Here is an 18,488-nt window from a genome sequence, read left to right on the forward strand (position 1 = left end):
GGACTGTGATGACTGGGTAGGGTCCGTTTCCAGCCCCCCGCCATCCACACAAGACAGAGTGAGAGCCAACATTGACTCAGAGCTTCTCCGCATGCTCACTAAGGCCGTGACAGACCTCGGGCTCGACTGGTCTCCACCTGAGCAACCATCACGCAGCAGGCTCGACAAGTGGTTCCTGCAAGGGCACCGGCAGACCCCCCAGCAGAGGCCCGCCCCCTTCTTCCCCGAAGTTCACAATGAACTCACTAAATCATGGCAGGCGCCACACTCGGCTCGCAGCAAGCCCTCCTTTTTTTTAGCGCTCTCCAACGTCGATGGCGCTAAAGAGAAAGGCTACGAGGCGACCACCCTGAAGAGGCAGTGGGCGCTCACCTTTGCCCAACTACCGCCGCGGGATGGAAGACTAAGGCTTCACATCCCTCCAAGCCTTGCCGCACTACATCGGCCCTCGCTGGCCGCGCCAGCGCTCCATACGATGGCTGTACTACATGTCTTCCAGGCCAAACTTCTCCGTTCCCTGGACGAGTCTGGACCTGAATCGGAGGCTTTCAAGGACTTGCGCTGCGCCACCGACCTGGCCCTGCGAGCTACTAAGTCTACAGCCCAGGCCATCGGCAGGAGCATGGCCAACCTAACGGTGCTCGAGCGGCACCTATGGTTGAACTTAACAGACATGAAAGAGGCAGATAGGGCGGCTTTACTGGACTCTCCCATCACCACTTCCGGTCTCTTTGACCCGGCTGTTAAGAACTTCTCAGAGCGCTACACGGAGGCGCAGAAAGCATCGCAGGCGATGCGCCACTTCCTCCCCAAGTGCTCCAGCTCAGCTTCGAGTCACCAGAATAGGAGGAAGCCTCCTCCTCAGCAGCCCAAGCCAGCGCCGCCTGTCACCCAGCCCCACCCAGCGGCTAAAGTCCGTCGCCGTTTCCGCTCTGCTAGATGCGCTCCGTTCCCTGAGAGGCGGGGACCCCGACCCAAGATTGCGTTGGACCCCGAACCTCGAAAGCCGTCCTAGCCACGGGGAGAAAAAGAGAGAATTCGAGTCCCGCCGAGGCTGGACTGATCTCTCAAAAATCCCTCAGACATTTCCCAGTCCCCTCTCAGGCAGCTGGAAATGTAAAATCCGCAGCAAACAAGCCTGCCACGAAGCACGCTCGCCTGCAATCAAACGCCATTTTAGGCGACACAAATAAAAAAAAGAATTTGGGGGGGGCGCGGGGCTTGAGACTGTATGCACAGTGTTTGAGACTGTATGCACAGTGTTTGAGACTGTATGCACAGTGTTTGTGTGTGGAGGTGCAGACCTTGTGGTGGGCACACCTTCTACATCTGTTAAATTCGCAGCCTGTGATGGCGAATTGGTAACTGTGGGGACAGTGCTTGTGTGCAGGTGTGCAAAATTTATAGCGGGCACATGACCTACATATGACACATGGAGAAAAGAGCTCTTTTCTTGTTTTATTTGTGTCACCGTAAAAACGGCGTTGCAGATGAGCGTGCTTCGCGGCAGACTCGTTTGCTGCGGCCTGAGAGGGAACTGGGAAATGTCTGAGGGATTTTTGAGAGATCGGTCTGGCCTCGGCGGGACTCGAATTCTCTCTTTTTCTCCCCGTGCCTAGGATGGCTTACGAGGTTCGGGGTCCAACGCAATCTTGGGTCGGGGTCCCAGCCTCTCAGGGAACGGAGCGCGTCTAGCAGAGTGGGAGTGGCGACGGACTTCAGCCGCTGGGCGGGGCTGGGTGACCGGCGGCGCTGGCTTGGGCTGCTGAGGAGGAGACTTCCTCCTATTCTGGCGTCTCGAAGCCGAGCTGGAGCGCTTGGGGAGGAAGTGGCGCATCGCCTGTGATGCTTTATGCGCCTCCTTGTAGCGCTCGGAGAAGCTCTTAACAGCTGGGCCGAAGAGACCGGAAGTGGAGATGGGAGAGTCCAGGAAAGCCACCCCATCTGCCTCTTTCATGTCCGTTAAGTTCAACCATAGGTGCCGTTTGAGCACCGTTCGGTTGGCCTTGCTCCTGCCGATGGCCTGGGCTGTAGACTTAGTAGCTCGCAGGGCCAGGTCGGTGGTGCTGCGCAAGTCCTTGAAAGCCTCCGAATTAGGTCCAGACTCGTCTAGGGAACGGAGAAGTTTGGCCTGGAAGACTTGTAGTACAGCCATCGTATGGAGCGCCGACGCTGCTTGCCGGCGGCAGCGTAAGCGCGTGCCAGCGAGGACGGATGTAGTGCGGCAAGGCTTGGAAGGATGTGAAGCCTTAGTCTTCCATCCCGCAGCGGTAGTTTGGCAAAGGTGAGCGCCCACCGCCTCTTTGAGGGAGGGGGGGGAGGGCGCCTCGTAGCCTTTCTCTTTAGCGCCATCGACGTTGGAGAGTGCTGAAGAAAAGGAGGGCTTGATGGCCTTCCAAGAAGGGGTCGGGCTTCTGCTGGGGGGGGGGGGGGGGGGGTGGTCTGCCGGTGCCCTTGCAGGAACCACTTGTCGAGCCTGCTGCGTGATGGTTGCTCGGGTGGAGACCAGTCGAGCCCGAGGTCTGCCACGGCCTTAGTGAGCACGTGGAGAAGCTCTGAGTCAATGTTGGCTAACACGCTGTCTTGTGTGGATGGCGGGGGGCAGGAAACGGACCCCGCCCAGTCATCGCAGTCCGAAGGCGCAAGGGAAAGGTGACACCTTTCCTCTTCCTCCTCGTCCGAAGCCCTGAACGACACGAGGTCCACCGCTCGCTGAGAGGGGAGCTGGTCGACCTGTGGAAACAGGACTGGCGAGGGAGATCGCTGGAGAGAGACCGAGGCATGCGGGGACTGGGCCGGCGTGAGCTCGCTCGTCTCAGCTCGATCAGGCTCCCTTTGTGAGCGGCACTTCTTGTGCGGCTCGAGCGAAGGGGCGGGGAGAGGGTCGTCAGTGGCGAAGCAGAGTGGTAAGGTCCATGGCATCAAATTCAGGGCAGCCGCCCTTAGCGAGTGCAGCTTCGGCATGGTCGCGGCCCAGGCAGGAAGCGCACAGTGGTGGTCTCCTCCTCTACACAAGGCGCAGGTGGTGCGAGGCATTTGAAACAATGCCTTCAAAATATTACTCTCTTAGAGTGTGAACGCAGCGGCGAACACACGAGAATAAGCAGTAAAAGGATACCAGATGGCACAGCGATACAGCGTGTTGAAGGTGGCGAATGAAGCCGGCGTCCTCAGTAGCTTTAGGACCCGTTGGATTGCTCCTGTCTACCCGCTGATCGATTGCTCCTGTCTACCCTGCCTGCTGCTGCGTTGCATTAGTTTGCGTCTGTAAGCTTCGTATCTTTCTGTTTTAATCATATTTACTATCATTCCTTGTTATTTATACTGCTAAATATAACGATCAACATCACACATTAACCTGACATCGCTAGCTTCAATCTAAATCGTTATTGCTAGCACAACAAGCTAGTAATTCGCTAGCCTGTTAGCGTGCCATCCGTGTGCTCTTTATTTATTTATTCTCTAGCGCGCTCGCGCCTTCCGTGCGCTCTTTATTTATTTATTTTTTCTCGCGCGCCTTTTACGAGTTCATCAAAAAACTGTGGTGAGTATCAGTCAACAAACACGGTGAGTCATGTCATCTTCTCCTCTTATTGTCACCTGCACCTCATGTAACATGTATAGCATAGCCTTCTCTGCCAGCACAGGTTTTACATGTGATAAATGCAGGGAGATAGTCAGGCTGGCGCAGAAGATTTCAGAATTAAAGACACGCATCCAAACTTTAATCGAGGTTAATTGTAAGAGTGCAAGGGCTTTAGATACTGCTTTGGATGCGACTAGCTTAGTGAACTCTGTACATGGTTCGGTTCCGGCCGCAGAGCCCGTGCAGCAGGGCAATTTGGTGACGGTGAGACGCTATAGTCGCGGGACAAAACACTGCTCTTCCGTTCCGATTACAACATCAAACAGATTCTCCCCACTCAGTGAAACACCCACTGAGAATTCTGTTGATTGTGCCCTAGTTATTGGCGATTCTATTACACGGAATGTGAAAATAGAGACACAAGCCAACATGGTCACATTTTTGCCGGTAGGCCAGAGCGCCTGACATCAAAGCAAATTTAAAAGTGCTGGCTAATGCTAATCATAAATTCTCTAAGATTATTATTCACGTCGGCACAAATGATGTTAGACTCCGCCAGTCGGAGATCACAAAAATTAACATTAAAGAGGTGTGTGAACTTGCAAGTACGATGTCAGGCACTGTAATTTGCTCTGGCCCCCTTCCTGTTCGCCAGAGTGATGAGATAGTCAGTAGATTGTCCTCACTCAATGGCTGGCTGTCGCGTTGGTGTCCCCAAAATAATATAGAATTCATAGACAATTGGAAAAGTTTTTGGGGCAGACCTGACCTGTTGAAAAGAGATGGTATTCATCCCGCCTGGGATGGTGCTGCTCTTCTCTCTAGTAATATGGCACATAGTCTTAGAGCTCAAACATGACAATTTGGGCCTCAGGTCAGGAAGCAGACAGACTGGCTAAACCTATTTTTTTACAGTCTATGGTTGTACCATGTGAGGGAGTTCTCCCCTCCTATAGAGTTGGTTGGGTCCATAGCCCGTCTTTTCCAAAACGTTTTCTCAGGTAACTACCGCGGCACCGCCGGCGCCTACCGATAGCTGGGCCGGCCCGGTAGCTATGCGTCAGGGAGGATGGATGGGAGGAAGAGGCCAGGAGGTATGGAAGCTTGTTTCCGCCACAGAATAAAACATTTTAAAAGATAATTGCGACTTTTTATCTCACAATGAATTCTGTCATTATTCCTCAGAATTGAGTGAAATAAAGTCGCAATTGCGTGTTATAAAGTCAGAATTGCGTGAAATAAAGTCGCAATTGCATGTTATAAAGTCAGAATTGCAAGATATAAAGTCAGAATTGTGTGAAATAAAGTCGCAATTGCTTCTTATAAAGTCTAAGTGAATTATTATTTAACCTTTACATTATTTGTTGAACCATGGCATTAATACAAACGACACAATAGTGACTAGGCTGCTTGTCGGTTCGCTGACATCGCGCCGCCTCCCTCTTACTGTGTCCCGCACAAAACATTTGTTTGTTGTATAAGTCATAAGATAGATGTGTCCATTAATTTGATTATTAGATTGGATTGTGCATTAGCCTCACATATGACTGACTTTGCTGTATGCAGGCAGCGATGTGATGATGCCTGATATGAACTTGGGTTGCTACATTAACTGAATGAATATATGCCACATTGATAGGTCACAGCCTACCCATGACAAGATTTCACCGCACGTTACTGGAAGCATGGAATTAGTTTTAACTGTTATGCTGATGATACTCAGCTCTATATTTCTTCACGCCTGCATAGGTGATATAAAAAATTGGATGACTAGTAATTTCCTACTACTTAATTCTGAAAAAACAGAGATTCTAATTATTAGACAAAAAACTTCCTCACGTAATAATCTAGAATACTGTCTAACACTTGATGGCTGCTCTGTCAAGTCTTTGTCGTCGGTTAGGAACCTGGGTGTGCTCTTTGATACCAATCTTTCATTTGAAAGTCACGTGTCTAGTATCTGTAAAACCGCATTTTTCCATCTTAAAAATATATCTAAATTACGTCTGTAAGATTAATAAGGGAATTAAGATCAATATAACTCAAAGGGGATTGAATTACAGTGAATAAGAACCGAATTAATATGCAAATTATTCAGAATTAATATTTAACACTTTATCAACTATTCGTCCACCGATAAATTGAGATTAGGGTATTTTATCAATTCTGGACAGAATTTTATCCTGTGGCCTACGGTAATAATAACATAAAATTATGATAATTGATTATGAGCAAGGTAACAAAATCTACTGTAACAAAATCTACTCTAATAAACACAAACTAAACTAACGAAAACACACAAACATTTATTCAAACAGTGACAGAGAAAAGTGATGTTATTAACGGAGGGTGAATGAAGTCCCAAATGTCTAGCGTTAGACACTATTTCTTGACCGCAACCTGAGAGAATCAATCTACTAGCACTTTAATCTTAGTTCGTTTTCTTAATAATTTGCACCAGTTCAGACAGAATTAGGAGAGTGTGTACTTGCGTTTTGGATGCTCCTGTGAGCGCGTGCGTTCCCGTCTGTGACGAAGTTGCTGGAGGGAATCTCTTCGGCGCTGATTGGCTGGCAGTCGGTCGATGGTACGTTCTGAGGGACAGCACTCGATGGTGAATGGTTGGTTGGCTTTGCCGGGTGGCGCTTCGTTCGTTGGATTTCCTGGATTGCGGGTTGCTATGCAACGGAGCTTCATCTGAGTCTGGAGGAGCTGCTGGAGCGACTCTGAGAGTGTTTTCTTTGACGAAGTTCAATGATGGATCTTACGGAAGAGTTGATGAGTTTTGAGTGAGCTCTTGGTGGTTTAAAGAGTATGTAAGCATACACGCTGGACGATGGAAAGGTCAGCACAAACAAGCAAGAGCAAAAGTCACTGCGAAAGCAAGGCAAAAAGCAAAGCATAGCTGCTTGTCATTGGGTTATAAACGTGTCCATCCGACCCGTCCTTCTGAGTGCGACAGCCAATCAGATATTGTCTTGGCCGGGACCTACGCCCCGTTCTCCGGTTCTTGCATGTAATTAGCGTAATGTCCACGTGATCGTGTGTGCCCAAACTCCTGAGAGTTTAGTTAAACGCTTTAATAAGCAAACTTAATAGTTTAAATATGGTGCATCCTACACACATCTACTTTATATAAAAATTCTGGAAATCATTTACCCATCAAGTAGGTACCAAAATACATATATTTCCCATAGTTGAGGTGGGAGTAAATAAGGATTTAGCTGTGATAAGTGTTTAACGCACAAAATTAACTTGAGTAATATAAAGCATACATAATACAGAGAATACACATGTATGAGGCAACTTCTGGTGATTAGTTCCTATAACTGATGTAGAAAACCCTACAAATAGCCTAGGCTTTAATAAAAGTTAAACACACAGAAAGAACTCCACAGGTTATATAAAACATACATGATACTTAAGATATATGTGAGGTAAATACTGGTAATCAATTCAGCTTATTGGAAGCAATTTTGAGACCGTTGTTTGTATTAAACCACAAGTGGGTTAATTTCAGTCTATTGGTTTTGGAGACAGAAGTCTCTGGAATTTACAGCTGCAGAAAGGAGCTGTCCCCTGGTTTAAGGTTTTTGGCCATAGGAATGCCTTAGCATCCTTCGTTTCCTGATAAGGCTGTGGATTTATGCATTGGGGTCACCACAGGGTTTCTTGGCCATTTGGTCTTAAGTTTGGGGAACAAAGAGAAATCTTTTCCTGCTGTCCTGGCATCACTGGTATGAGATTAGACAGGCACAGAAAGGGACAGGGGGGTCACATGTCCTTTAGCCATCTCGGCACCATGACTGTGTTTTATGACTTACTAATGGTTCGATGGGGAATCGTTCCGAACTGTGGAATGAGGTGTTGGGTTCATTTAATGAAATTGACTGTTCAAGGATAATCCTACATATTCCCCCTTTCGATCGGTGATGTTCCAGGTGAGGACATCGGCGAGCGCTGGAGAAAATAGGCAGAGAGAGGGAGACAAGCACACATACAAACACAACACTCCATCACTTAGCTGAGCTCTGGTGCAAGATTTTGCTTTTGAGGATATTGTGGGCCTATGGCGCGACAAGTTAACAATTATGATGATGATGGTGGCTTTTTCTTGATTACCCTAGTTTTTGGTGGTGCGACGCACGGGTAGAGGCATAATCTCAATTAAATTGGTCGAGTTCTCAGGTTCGGGATCTGGTTCTGCTCGCTCTTGGTTGCCAGCGTTTTGCTCATTGAGTCTTGCTCTGCATTAACCCTTTGGTAGAGGAGGAACGACAGGGTAAGCATTATGATGTCGCTAACGACAGTAGAGGCACATAGAGCGGTGTCTGCGGCCGACCCGGCCCGAATTATGGGAGAACTGAGTGGCGGAAGGCGAGCGTTTGCCTTTAAGGCCGTGTTAATAGGGTCAAATTAATCAGATGAGTTCCATCCTCCTTGATCCTTTGTTTTGACTAGTGATCAAGGGTAACGGAGTGCTGTTTGAAATATTTTCTAGATTTTCGCGTTCCGTTTGAGATTCGTCGCCTGATAGGTTATTGAAAGCTAAATCATCGGTATGGAGGATCTACGTACAACTGCATGGTTATAATTATTTGACCGGTTGCGAGAGTGCCATGACGGGTAGCTCACGGGACTCTGCAATCCACGTTTTTGAGCACAGTGGACGTAGTGAGTCAATCCTATCGTCAGGCCCTATACCAAGTTTCTGTAGGTTTAAAATTGTTTAGGTGAGAGGAGTGGAGAGTGGAAGAGAAGAAATGGAATAAAGAAAGTGAGCATTAGTAATGACACTGGAGGGATACTAATTACTTCTTGTTAGTGGGGCAATCTCAAAAGAGTGGGATGCATATCATTTGAACAACTCTGAGTAAAGTGTTTATGAAGACAATTGAGTGTTTCATTAAATGGGGTGTAGTTTGTGGTGAAATTGATCTGTGTCAGTCACTTTTGGTTTCCCCCTTTTCTTGTCTGTTGGAGCCCAAGTGCCTTTTTATCTGGTTTCGGTGGACCCAACGTAGGACTGGCTCATTGCGCTTTTGGCTCATCTTGATTCGGTATGCGACAGGTGAGAGCTTGTCCACGATTTCATGGGGTCCTGTCCAGCGAGGTAGGAACTTCTTTGACAGGCGATGGGGACCCGATTGTTGTGACAGCACAAAACTGTAGTACCACACTTTGTCTCCGATGTTGAGTTCTTGGTGAGAGGCCTTCTAGTCGTAATAGGCTTTGTGTCCTTCTGCACTTTTCTGTGGTTGTTGTTGTGCAAAGGCAAAGGCAGTTCTTAGATGGCGATGCATCTCTTCAAGATACTGGTGGGTGGTATATGCCGTGACAAGGCTCATGTCACCTGGCTGGTAGAGCAAGTGGAGCGGCAGTGTCATTTGCCGTCCCGTCATTAGCTCAAAGAGTGGCACCCCGGTGGACTTGTTAGGAGTTGCTCTGATAGCCATTAGCACTAGTGGGAGCTTGATATCCCAATCCTTTTGGTTTGCAGACACAGACTTCTTTAGCATGCTGACCACGGTTCGGTTGGAACGCTCCACTTGCCCGGAGGCGATAGGGTGGTGGCTGATGTGCAACTTGGCCTGTATGCCCAGGAGTTTCCAGACTTCCTGCATGATTGCGGCAGTGAAATGTGTTCCGCGGTCAGAGTTGACTTTCAGCGGCAGTCCAAATCTTGAAAAGATATGGTTCATTAGGAGGCAGGCCGTGGTTTGAGCTGTATCATTGGGAGCGGGAAGGCACTCTACCCATTTGGTAAATTCACAGACGACGGTGAGGAAATATTTGTTACCCCTTGTTGACCTTGGTAGGGGTCCGACCCAGTCGATTTGGAGGTCCGACCATGGGAAGGACATTCCTTTTCGCTGTAGTGGTGCTCTGTGGTTCGGGTTCGCCGGTTGGAATTGGCAACACACCAGGCACCCTTTTACATACTCTGCTACATCTTGCTGCATGCCAGGCCAGTATGCCACTTGTCTTAGCGTTTCGTAAGTGGCTCTGGCGCCGCGGTGTCCGGCACATGGTGCATCGTGGGAATATATGAGCATCACCCCCCTTTGGCACTGAGGGACAACAAGCTTGGGCGTAGTGAGTTCATCAGGGGCATATACCAATATGCCATGTTTTAGATGTAGCATGTGCAGGAGTGCATTAAGATGCCGGAGGTCAGAGGAAGCAGCAAGGTCAGAGGTGGTTATGGGGTTTGATTGTGGGTCAGAGAAGTGATTAATTAGGCGACTGAGTGCGTTGTTGTGTTTGGAGCTCCGTCTAATTAATTCAGAAACCTTGATTTTCTTCTTTACACTCTTTTACAAACGAACATTTTCATTTTTATAGCGTGTGAACATACAGTGAGGAAAATAAGTATTTGAACACCCTGCTATTTTGAAAGTTCTCCCACTTAGAAATCATGGAGGGGTCTGAAATTGTCACTGTAGGTGCATGTCCACTGTGAGAGACATAATCTAAAAAAAAAATCCAGAAATCACAATATATGATTTTTTAACTATTTATTTGTATGATACAGCTGCAAATAAGTATTTGAACACCTGAGAAAATCAATGTTAATATTTGGTACAGTAGCCTTTGTTTGCAATTACAGAGGTCAAACGTTTCCTGTAGTTTTTCACCAGGTTTGCACACACTGCAGGATGGATTTTGGCCCACTCCTCCACACAGATCTTCTCTAGATCAGTCAGGTTTCTGGGCTGTCGCTGAGAAACACGGAGTTTGAGCTCCCTCCAAAGATTCTCTATTGGGTTTAGGTCTGAAGACTGGCTAGGCCACGCCAGAACCTTGATATGCTTCTTACAGAGCCACTCCTTGGTTATCCTGGCTGTGTGCTTCGGGTCATTGTCATGTTGGAAGACCCAGCCTCGACCCATCTTCAATGCTCTAACTGAGGGAAGGAGGTTGTTCCCCAAAATCTTGCAATACATGGCCCCGGTCATCCTCTCCTTAATACAGTGCAGTCGCCCTGTCCCATGTGCAGAAAAACACCCCCAAAGCATGATGCTACTACCCCCATGCTTCACAGTAGGGATGGTGTTCTTGGGATGGTACTCATCATTCTTCTTCCTCCAAACACGTTTAGTGGAATTATGACCAAAAAGTTCTATTTTGGTCTCATCTGACCACATGACTTTCTCCCATGACTCCTCTGGATCATCCAAATGGTCATTGGCGAACTTAAGACGGGCCTTGACATGTGCTGGTTTAAGCAGGGGAACCTTCCGTGCCATGCATGATTTCAAACCATGACGTCTTAGTGTATTACCAACAGTAACCTTGGAAACGGTGGTCCCAGCTCTTTTCAGGTCATTGACCAGCTCCTCCCGTGTAGTTCTGGGCTGATTTCTCACCTTTCTTAGGATCATTGAGACCCCACGAGGTGAGATCTTGCATGGAGTCCCAGTCCGAGGGAGATTGACAGTCATGTTTAGCTTCTTCCATTTTCTAATGATTGCTCCAACAGTGGACCTTTTTTCACCAAGCTGCTTGGCAATTTCCCCGTAGCCCTTTCCAGCCTTGTGGAGGTGTACAATTTTGTCTCTAGTGTCTTTGGACAGCTCTTTGGTCTTGGCCATGTTAGTAGTTGGATTCTTACTGATTGTATGGGGTGGACAGGTGTCTTTATGCAGCTAACGACCTCAAACAGGTGCATCTAATTTAGGATAATAAATGGAGTGGAGATGGACATTTTAAAGGCAGACTAACAGGTCTTTGAGGGTCAGAATTCTAGCTGATAGACAGGTGTTCAAATACTTATTTGCAGCTGTATCATACAAATAATTAGTTAAAAAATCATACATTGTGATTTCTGGATTTTTTTTTTTAGATTATAGCCGCTTTCCGACCGGAGGAACCTTTTCACAGTTCCTAGAACTATTGGCTAAAGTACCCGGATGTCGGCGTGTTCACACCGCAGGAACTAGGAACGATTTTAGTTCTAGGAACTCCATTTGTAGGAACTAATTTAGGTCCTACTTCAGAGTAGGGTCTAAACCAGCACTATAGGAACTATCCGTGATGTTAGTGTACGCTGATGACCGAACGCACGCGGAACACCAGCACCCGCCATTTTTAAAACAGCTAGAATGTAAACACACAGATTATAGCCTATATATTTACTCCATAAACTAACTATACAAACATGGAAAACAGTGATAGATGGGTCTCTAAACCTTTATGCTGAAGAGAAAATCCAACGCAACTTTGAGGGGACCAAGCCAAACATGATTATGTTTATCTGCCCAGCTAGCAACACTGGACATCAACCACACGGCATAGGCTAATAACCTTTTTTCATATACTGTCTCTACTTTCTATAACAGTTCTATCTAATACGATATTAAACAGTACTGTTAGACAGATTGCTAACTAATAAACACAGAGAATGCGAGCATTGTTTGCTCTGGCGTTCTCAGCGCCGCCAAAATAAAGGTCCGTCGCGCCGTCAAAATAAAAGTCACCGTGCTTGGGTCACTCCCTTACCCCTCCTACCAGTTCCTATGGCCACTTGGCCAGTGCGAACGCAAACAGCAAATCCGAGTTTGGGGGAGAGTAGTTCTTAGAACTGTTTAGAAGTGGACAGTTCCTAGAACTAAGTTCCTAGAACTACTTGGTCGGAAAGCGGCTTATGTCTCTCACAGTGGACATGCACCTACGATGACAATTTCAGACCCCTCCATGATTTCTAAGTGGGAGAACTTGCAAAATAGCAGGGTGTTCAAATACTTATTTTCCTCACTGTATCTGGAATACTGTTCTCTTTAAAAAACAATCGGATTGCTTTGATATCGCTACTTATATCCGAACTTCCGCTACTAGCCCGCTAGCATTGCATGCGTGGTTGCGCCTATTGATCGTCTTATTTACACCTGTATCACTGAAAGCTATAATTCGCCATTATAGCACATCTGCTATAATGGCGAATATAACGGATGTATGTCTAACGTTACCTTTGAGTGCAGGTGAGGACACCTTCGAGCTGCATTCGTTGCAGTTAGAGCTTGAGTACGTGGAGAAGCAGATCCGCGACCTACTAGAGAGACAGGCCGAGCTGCGAGATCGGCGATCCGCGCTTGAAACATCACGCGCCGATGCTCACAAGTCAGTGGTTAGTAACCTTTTGACTCCGACCTCGTCTACTCCGTGTGTTTCTCTGCACAGGACCCGAGCAGCCAGGATGCAATCATCCCTGGTTTCGTTCACTCCGGCACCGACACATCACCATGGACCCTGGGTGATTCCGAAGCGGAAGACGCGAGCCAGGACCAGAGCAAGGACCTCTCCGCCCCTCCCGGCCTTCGAGATCTCCACCCGGAACCGCTTCTCCCCTCTACGCAAGACGGAACGCGACGCTGTGATCATCGGCACTTCCATCGTCCGGCATGTCCACACTTCCTCAGGTAAAGGTAAGGTGCGCACTCACTGCTTTCCTGGTGCTCGTGTTCTCGATGTAGCTGCGCAGGTTCCCAAGATCCTGAACGGTGACAAGCGCGTCGGAGCTGTCATACTGCACGCGGGAACGAATGACATCAGGCTGCGGCAGACGGAGGTTCTGATGAAGGACTACAGGAGCCTGATTGAGACGGTAAGCAGCACATCGCCTGAAACAACGATCATCGTGTCTGGACCGCTTCCCACGTACCGACTAGGACATGAAAGGTTCAGTAGATAATTTGCTCTAAATGAATGGTTAATGTCATGGTGTAATGAACAGAGACTGCTCTTTGTAAATAATTGGAATCTGTTCTGGGAGCGACCTAGGCTCTTCCGTGCTGATGGCCTTCACCCCAGCAGAATCGGAGCGGCTCTTCTGTCGGACAACATCTCCAAAGCGTTGTACACCATATGACTAGTAAGTCAAAGTCCAAATCACACTCTTTGCTGTCCAAACCTAATTGATATAAGTACCAATGTAGAACATTATATTGAAACTGTGTCTATTCCTTGTTTAGTGAGGTCAAACATTAAATCTACTGTAGGATCTAGGAAAAATCAAATTGTGATTAAACCAGAAAATCTCAATATTAGTGAACAAAAACAATTTATAAAGCTAGGTCTTCTTAACATTAGATCGCTCACACCTAAGGCGGTTATTGTAAATGAAATGGTCACAGATAATAGTTTCGATGTACTTTGCCTTACTGAAACCTGGCTTAAACCAAATGATTATTTCGGTCTTAATGAGTCTACTCCTCCTGGATACTGTTTTAAGCATGAGCCCCGTCTGATTGGTCGTGGCGGCGGTGTTGCAACAATCTATAAAGATATTCTTAATGTTACTCAGAAAACAGGTCACAGGTTTAATTCGTTTGAAGTACTTGTGCTAAATGTTACTCTCTTAGATGTAAGAAAGAAATCCCTATTATCTCTAGCCTTGGCTACTGTATATAGACCTCCAGGGCCCTATGCTGATTTCCTAAAAGAGTTTGCAGACTTTCTCTCAGATCTATTGGTCAATGTTGATAAAGCATTAATTGTTGGAGATTTTAACATGTACGTAGATAACACAAATGATGCGTTAGGGGCTGCGTTTACAGATTTATTAAACTCCTTTGGGGTCAAGCAAAACGTCACTGGTCCCACTCATTGTCTTAATCATACGCTAGATTTAATTATATCACATGGAACCAATCCAACCGATATAGATATTATACCGCAAAGTGATGAAGTCACTGACCATTACATGGTCACTTGCATACTACCTACTGCTGAAATTTGTCACGCTGCGCCACGTTATCGACCAGGCAGAACAATCCTTCCAACAACTATAGATAGATTCTCAAATAGCTTACCTGATCTATCTCAGCTGCTCAGTGAACCCAAACAAACAGATGAACTAGAGGAAATGACTAGCACTATGAGCACCATTTTCTCTAGTACATTAAACATTGTTGCACCAATTAGATTAAAAAAGGTTAGAGAGAAAACTAAAGCACCATGGTACAACAGTGCTACGCATGTTATCAAGAGAGAAACTCGTAATTTAGAGCGTAAATGGAAACAAACTAATTTAGAGGTCTTTAGAATCGCGTGGAAAGACAGTATGTCACATTATAAAAAGGCCCTAAAAGCAGCCAGGGCTGAGCATCTCCGCAAACTAATAGAAAATAACCAAAATAATCCAAGGTTTTTATTTAACACCGTGGCTAGACTAACAAATAAACAGACGTCACCTGAGCAAAATATTCCGTTACAGTGTAGTAATAACGATTTTATGAATTTCTTCACTGAGAAAATAGAAAGCATCAGAAACACAATTGTAAATGTACAATCTTTAATGATGTCTTATGATTCAGCCTCAATTATCACCCCTCAAGAAAAACTACAGTGTTTTACAACTATAGGATAGGAAGAGCTAAATAACCTTATCATTGCATCTAAACCAACAACATGTTTATTAGATCCAATACCCACTAACTACTGAAAGAAGTGTTACCTGTAGTGGAAGAGCCTCTTCTCAATATTATTAACTCGTTTTTATCTTTAGGTCATGTTCCAAGAATATTCAAGTTGGCAGTTATAAAACCTCTTATTAAGAAACCACAATTAGATCATAATAATCTAGAAAATTACAGACCCATTTCAAATCTTCCATTTATGTCTAAAATACTAGAAAAAAGTTGTGTCTGCTCAATTGTGCTCTTTCTTGCAAGAAAATGATATCTATGAAAAATTTCATCATAGCATCATAGCACAGAAACTGCGCTCGTTAAAATTACAAATGATTTACTTCTAGCTTCTGACCAAGGCTGTATCTCAATACTAGTTTTACTCGATCTTAGTGCTGCGTTCGACACTATAGATCACAAAATACTATTAGATAGACTACAAAATTACACTGGTGTTCAGGGACAGGCATTAAACTGGTTTAGATCGTACTTATCAGACCTGTTGTGAACTTAGAATCGAACGACCTTGTTGACTTGGTTGTTTCTTCAGCAGGATTCTTTATTGAGAACACGAGCCGTCGGCAGCTGCAGTCACCAAGCCTGACGTGAATGTTCTCTTACAGTTTATATACATTTAGGGGCAGGAACCGAAAAAGACATTTTATCTTTTGGTAGAGACCAAAAATGGATCTCAGACAATGAATTTGTTTTTCTAATGAATGAGAATCCCCAAATGCCATGTTTCTACTTGTTGCTTAAGATCCATAAGAATTTAGAACAACCTGAGGGTAGACCCATTATCTCAGGCAATGGATCCTTGACTGAGCCCTGCTCCCAATTTGTGGACTTTTTTTATAAAACCTTTAGTGCAGGATCTCCCTTCTTTCATTGAAGACACTACTGATGTGCTATGTAAACTTATGAATATCACAAATGTCAAAAATTGTTATTTGGTGACTTTAGATGTAGCCTCCCTATATACCAATATTAACCACCAGGAGGCCTATTAGCCTTACAACATTATTTGTTACATAGGTCGGAGACGTCACCACCCAACCATTTTTTACTTTCTCTCACAGAATTTTTTACAATAATGTGTTCCTTTTTCAAGACAATTTCTTTAGACAGCTCAAGGGCACAGCGATGGGTGCATGTTTTGCTCCTAATTATGCCAATTTATTTTTAGGTCACTGGGAAGAGCAATACATATATAATCGATCTAGTAACAAATTCTGTGATAAGATAGTATTTTGGGGACGCTTTATCGATGATATTCTCTTTGTTTGGTCTGGGAATGAGGAAGAACTTTTGCAGTTTCATGAGTACATCAATACAACTAACCCAAATATAAAACTGTCAATTGAACATTCAAAAACATCTATTAATTTTTTGGATTTGACTATCTCCATAGATGATAATAATCTCTTGTACACAACAATATATAGGAAAAGCACAGATAGAAACACTTTATTGAGGGCTGACAGCTTCCATCCAAGGAGCCTGAAAGATAACATTCCTTTTGGACAATTTCAGCGTCTTAGCCAAATAACACATTAATCTGCAACAAAGACTCTGATTTCGAAATGCAGGCTCAAGATATGACATTAAGGTTCAGGGCTAGGGGCTACTCACCAATGATAATAGAAAAAGCAATAATAAAAGCACGCTCCACAACACACTCTGACCTACTAAAAAAAAAGAGGAGGAAAGACATGGCTAAAAACAACTCCAGACCTGTCTTTGTTACCCAATATAGTAGTAGTGCCTCTGAAATGAAACAAATAATTAAGTCCAATTGGGGGTTAATTCAAAGTGATCCTATTCTGAAAAACGTTTTTCCAGAGCCACCTATGACTGTGTTCAGGAAGGCACCATCCATAAGGGACAAACTTGTAAGAAGTTACCTTCCAGGTCCTAAACAAAAAACATGGCTAGAAAAAGGATTGTGGGGGACCTATAGGTGTGGGTCTTGCAGTCATTGTGAGGGTGTCATTCAGAGTAAGATTTTTTGTGATCTGAGAACGCAGAGAGAATTTAAGACTAATGGTTTTATTAACTGCAACTCTGAATATGTGGTCTACCGCCTACAATGCCCATGTGGGTGTTTCTATGTGGGCAGAACTAAAAGAAAACTAAAAGAGCGGTTTTATGAACACAAATACGCAATCCGAGTCAACAACGAAGATTACCCTATGGCCAAACACTATAAAGAAATACATCATAGTGACCCATCATCTTTGAGAATTCAGGGCATTGAAATTATTAAAAAATCAATACGTAGAGGTGACATTTTAAAACGGTTATTGCAACGTGAAACCTTTTGGATATGGAGTTTTAAAGCAATGGACTATCCAGGATTAAATGAGGAGATAGATTATAGACCTTTTCTGTGATTTTGTAACATTGTTCTTTCTTGTGATTACTTACTTTTCATATGTATTGTATATGTATGTGTATGCATATGTATATGTATGCATGAATGTGTATGCATGTGTATGCATGAATATATGCATGCTACCTGTTGCTTGTGTTTTTTGCTTACATTGTGACCAACAGCTTTAGTGCTGAGAATCATGTGAGAGGCGTGTCCTAGCAATATATGCATGAAGGTATATGCATGCTATCTGTTGCCTGTGTTTCTGTTTATTATTGTAATTTATAGCTTTAGTGCTGAGAACCGTGTGAGAGGCGTGTCCTAGCAATTACCTGCAGACCTTCAACACTGATTGTCAGCACCTGTGTGTTTGCTTTTACTTGTGTGCCTTCATCTTGAATTCATCGTTCATCTTGAATCTATACAGTAGTCAACATTTGAAGTGGATCAAAAAGTTGTCCTAAGACAAGAACGGGTATTGTTCAAAATTCATGTATAACTTTGATGAAAGGTTTTGATCCACTTCAAATGTTGACTACTGTATTTAGATGTATATTATTATTGAATAATGCCCTATAATAATTTTAAAATAAAATATCTAATATACCACTGTGATAGAATTTGTAATGTGTGAATGTGATCTGAATTTGTAAACTAATGGTTAAAATGATGTCAATACTAATATGCTGTATTTCTTCAAGTAAGCTATTGATAACGGCTTCTATCTGTGTACAGTATGTCTTTTAATACAGTTGTTTCTTCCACAGTCTAGAATGAGCAGCAGTAGAGCCGGATGGTCGGATAAGCATGAGAGCATAGTAAGTAAGAGCATATGGAGAAGCTTGGATGTGTTTACCGTGTGGATGGTGAATGAAACACTCTGATGAAAAGCCCACGTTGGAGCGTTCAGAGTGATGATGTGTAAAACAGCCTCATGGGAAACATCAAGAAGCTTTCTCCCAATAACTGCTACTACCAATCAATACGCACAACTATGCCAGATCAAATCTTTTATACTCTATACACTACATAGAGTAGCCTATATATATATATATATATATATGTTTCACAATACACTACCGTTCAAAAGTTCAAGAATCATTAAGATTTTTTTACATTT

The 18,488-nt window shown here is 44.6% G+C and overlaps 1 protein-coding gene across 1 annotated transcript; it reads left to right on the plus strand.

Annotated features, from left to right (window-relative positions):
* Positions 1 to 12,488: 12,488 nt before the first annotated feature.
* LOC311089723 (uncharacterized protein) lies at positions 12,489 to 18,149 on the plus strand. Its single transcript, XM_084124655.1, has 3 exons — positions 12,489 to 13,190; positions 13,367 to 13,457; positions 18,136 to 18,149. Exons 1-2 carry the CDS (start codon positions 12,522 to 12,524, stop codon positions 13,379 to 13,381), a joined length of 684 nt encoding a protein of 227 aa, XP_083980781.1. The 5' UTR covers positions 12,489 to 12,521; the 3' UTR covers positions 13,382 to 13,457; positions 18,136 to 18,149.
* Positions 18,150 to 18,488: the final 339 nt, after the last annotated feature.

The sequence above is a fragment of the Abramis brama genome (genome assembly GCF_963993115.1).
Source record: "Abramis brama genome assembly, chromosome: 1".
Lineage (NCBI taxonomy): Eukaryota > Metazoa > Chordata > Actinopteri > Cypriniformes > Leuciscidae > Abramis > Abramis brama.

What these genes read in the sequence shown, in the direction of transcription:
- LOC311089723 (XM_084124655.1), top strand. Translation starts at nt 12,522, where the DNA reads ATGGCGAATATAACGGATGTATGTCTAACGTTACCTTTGAGTGCAGGT.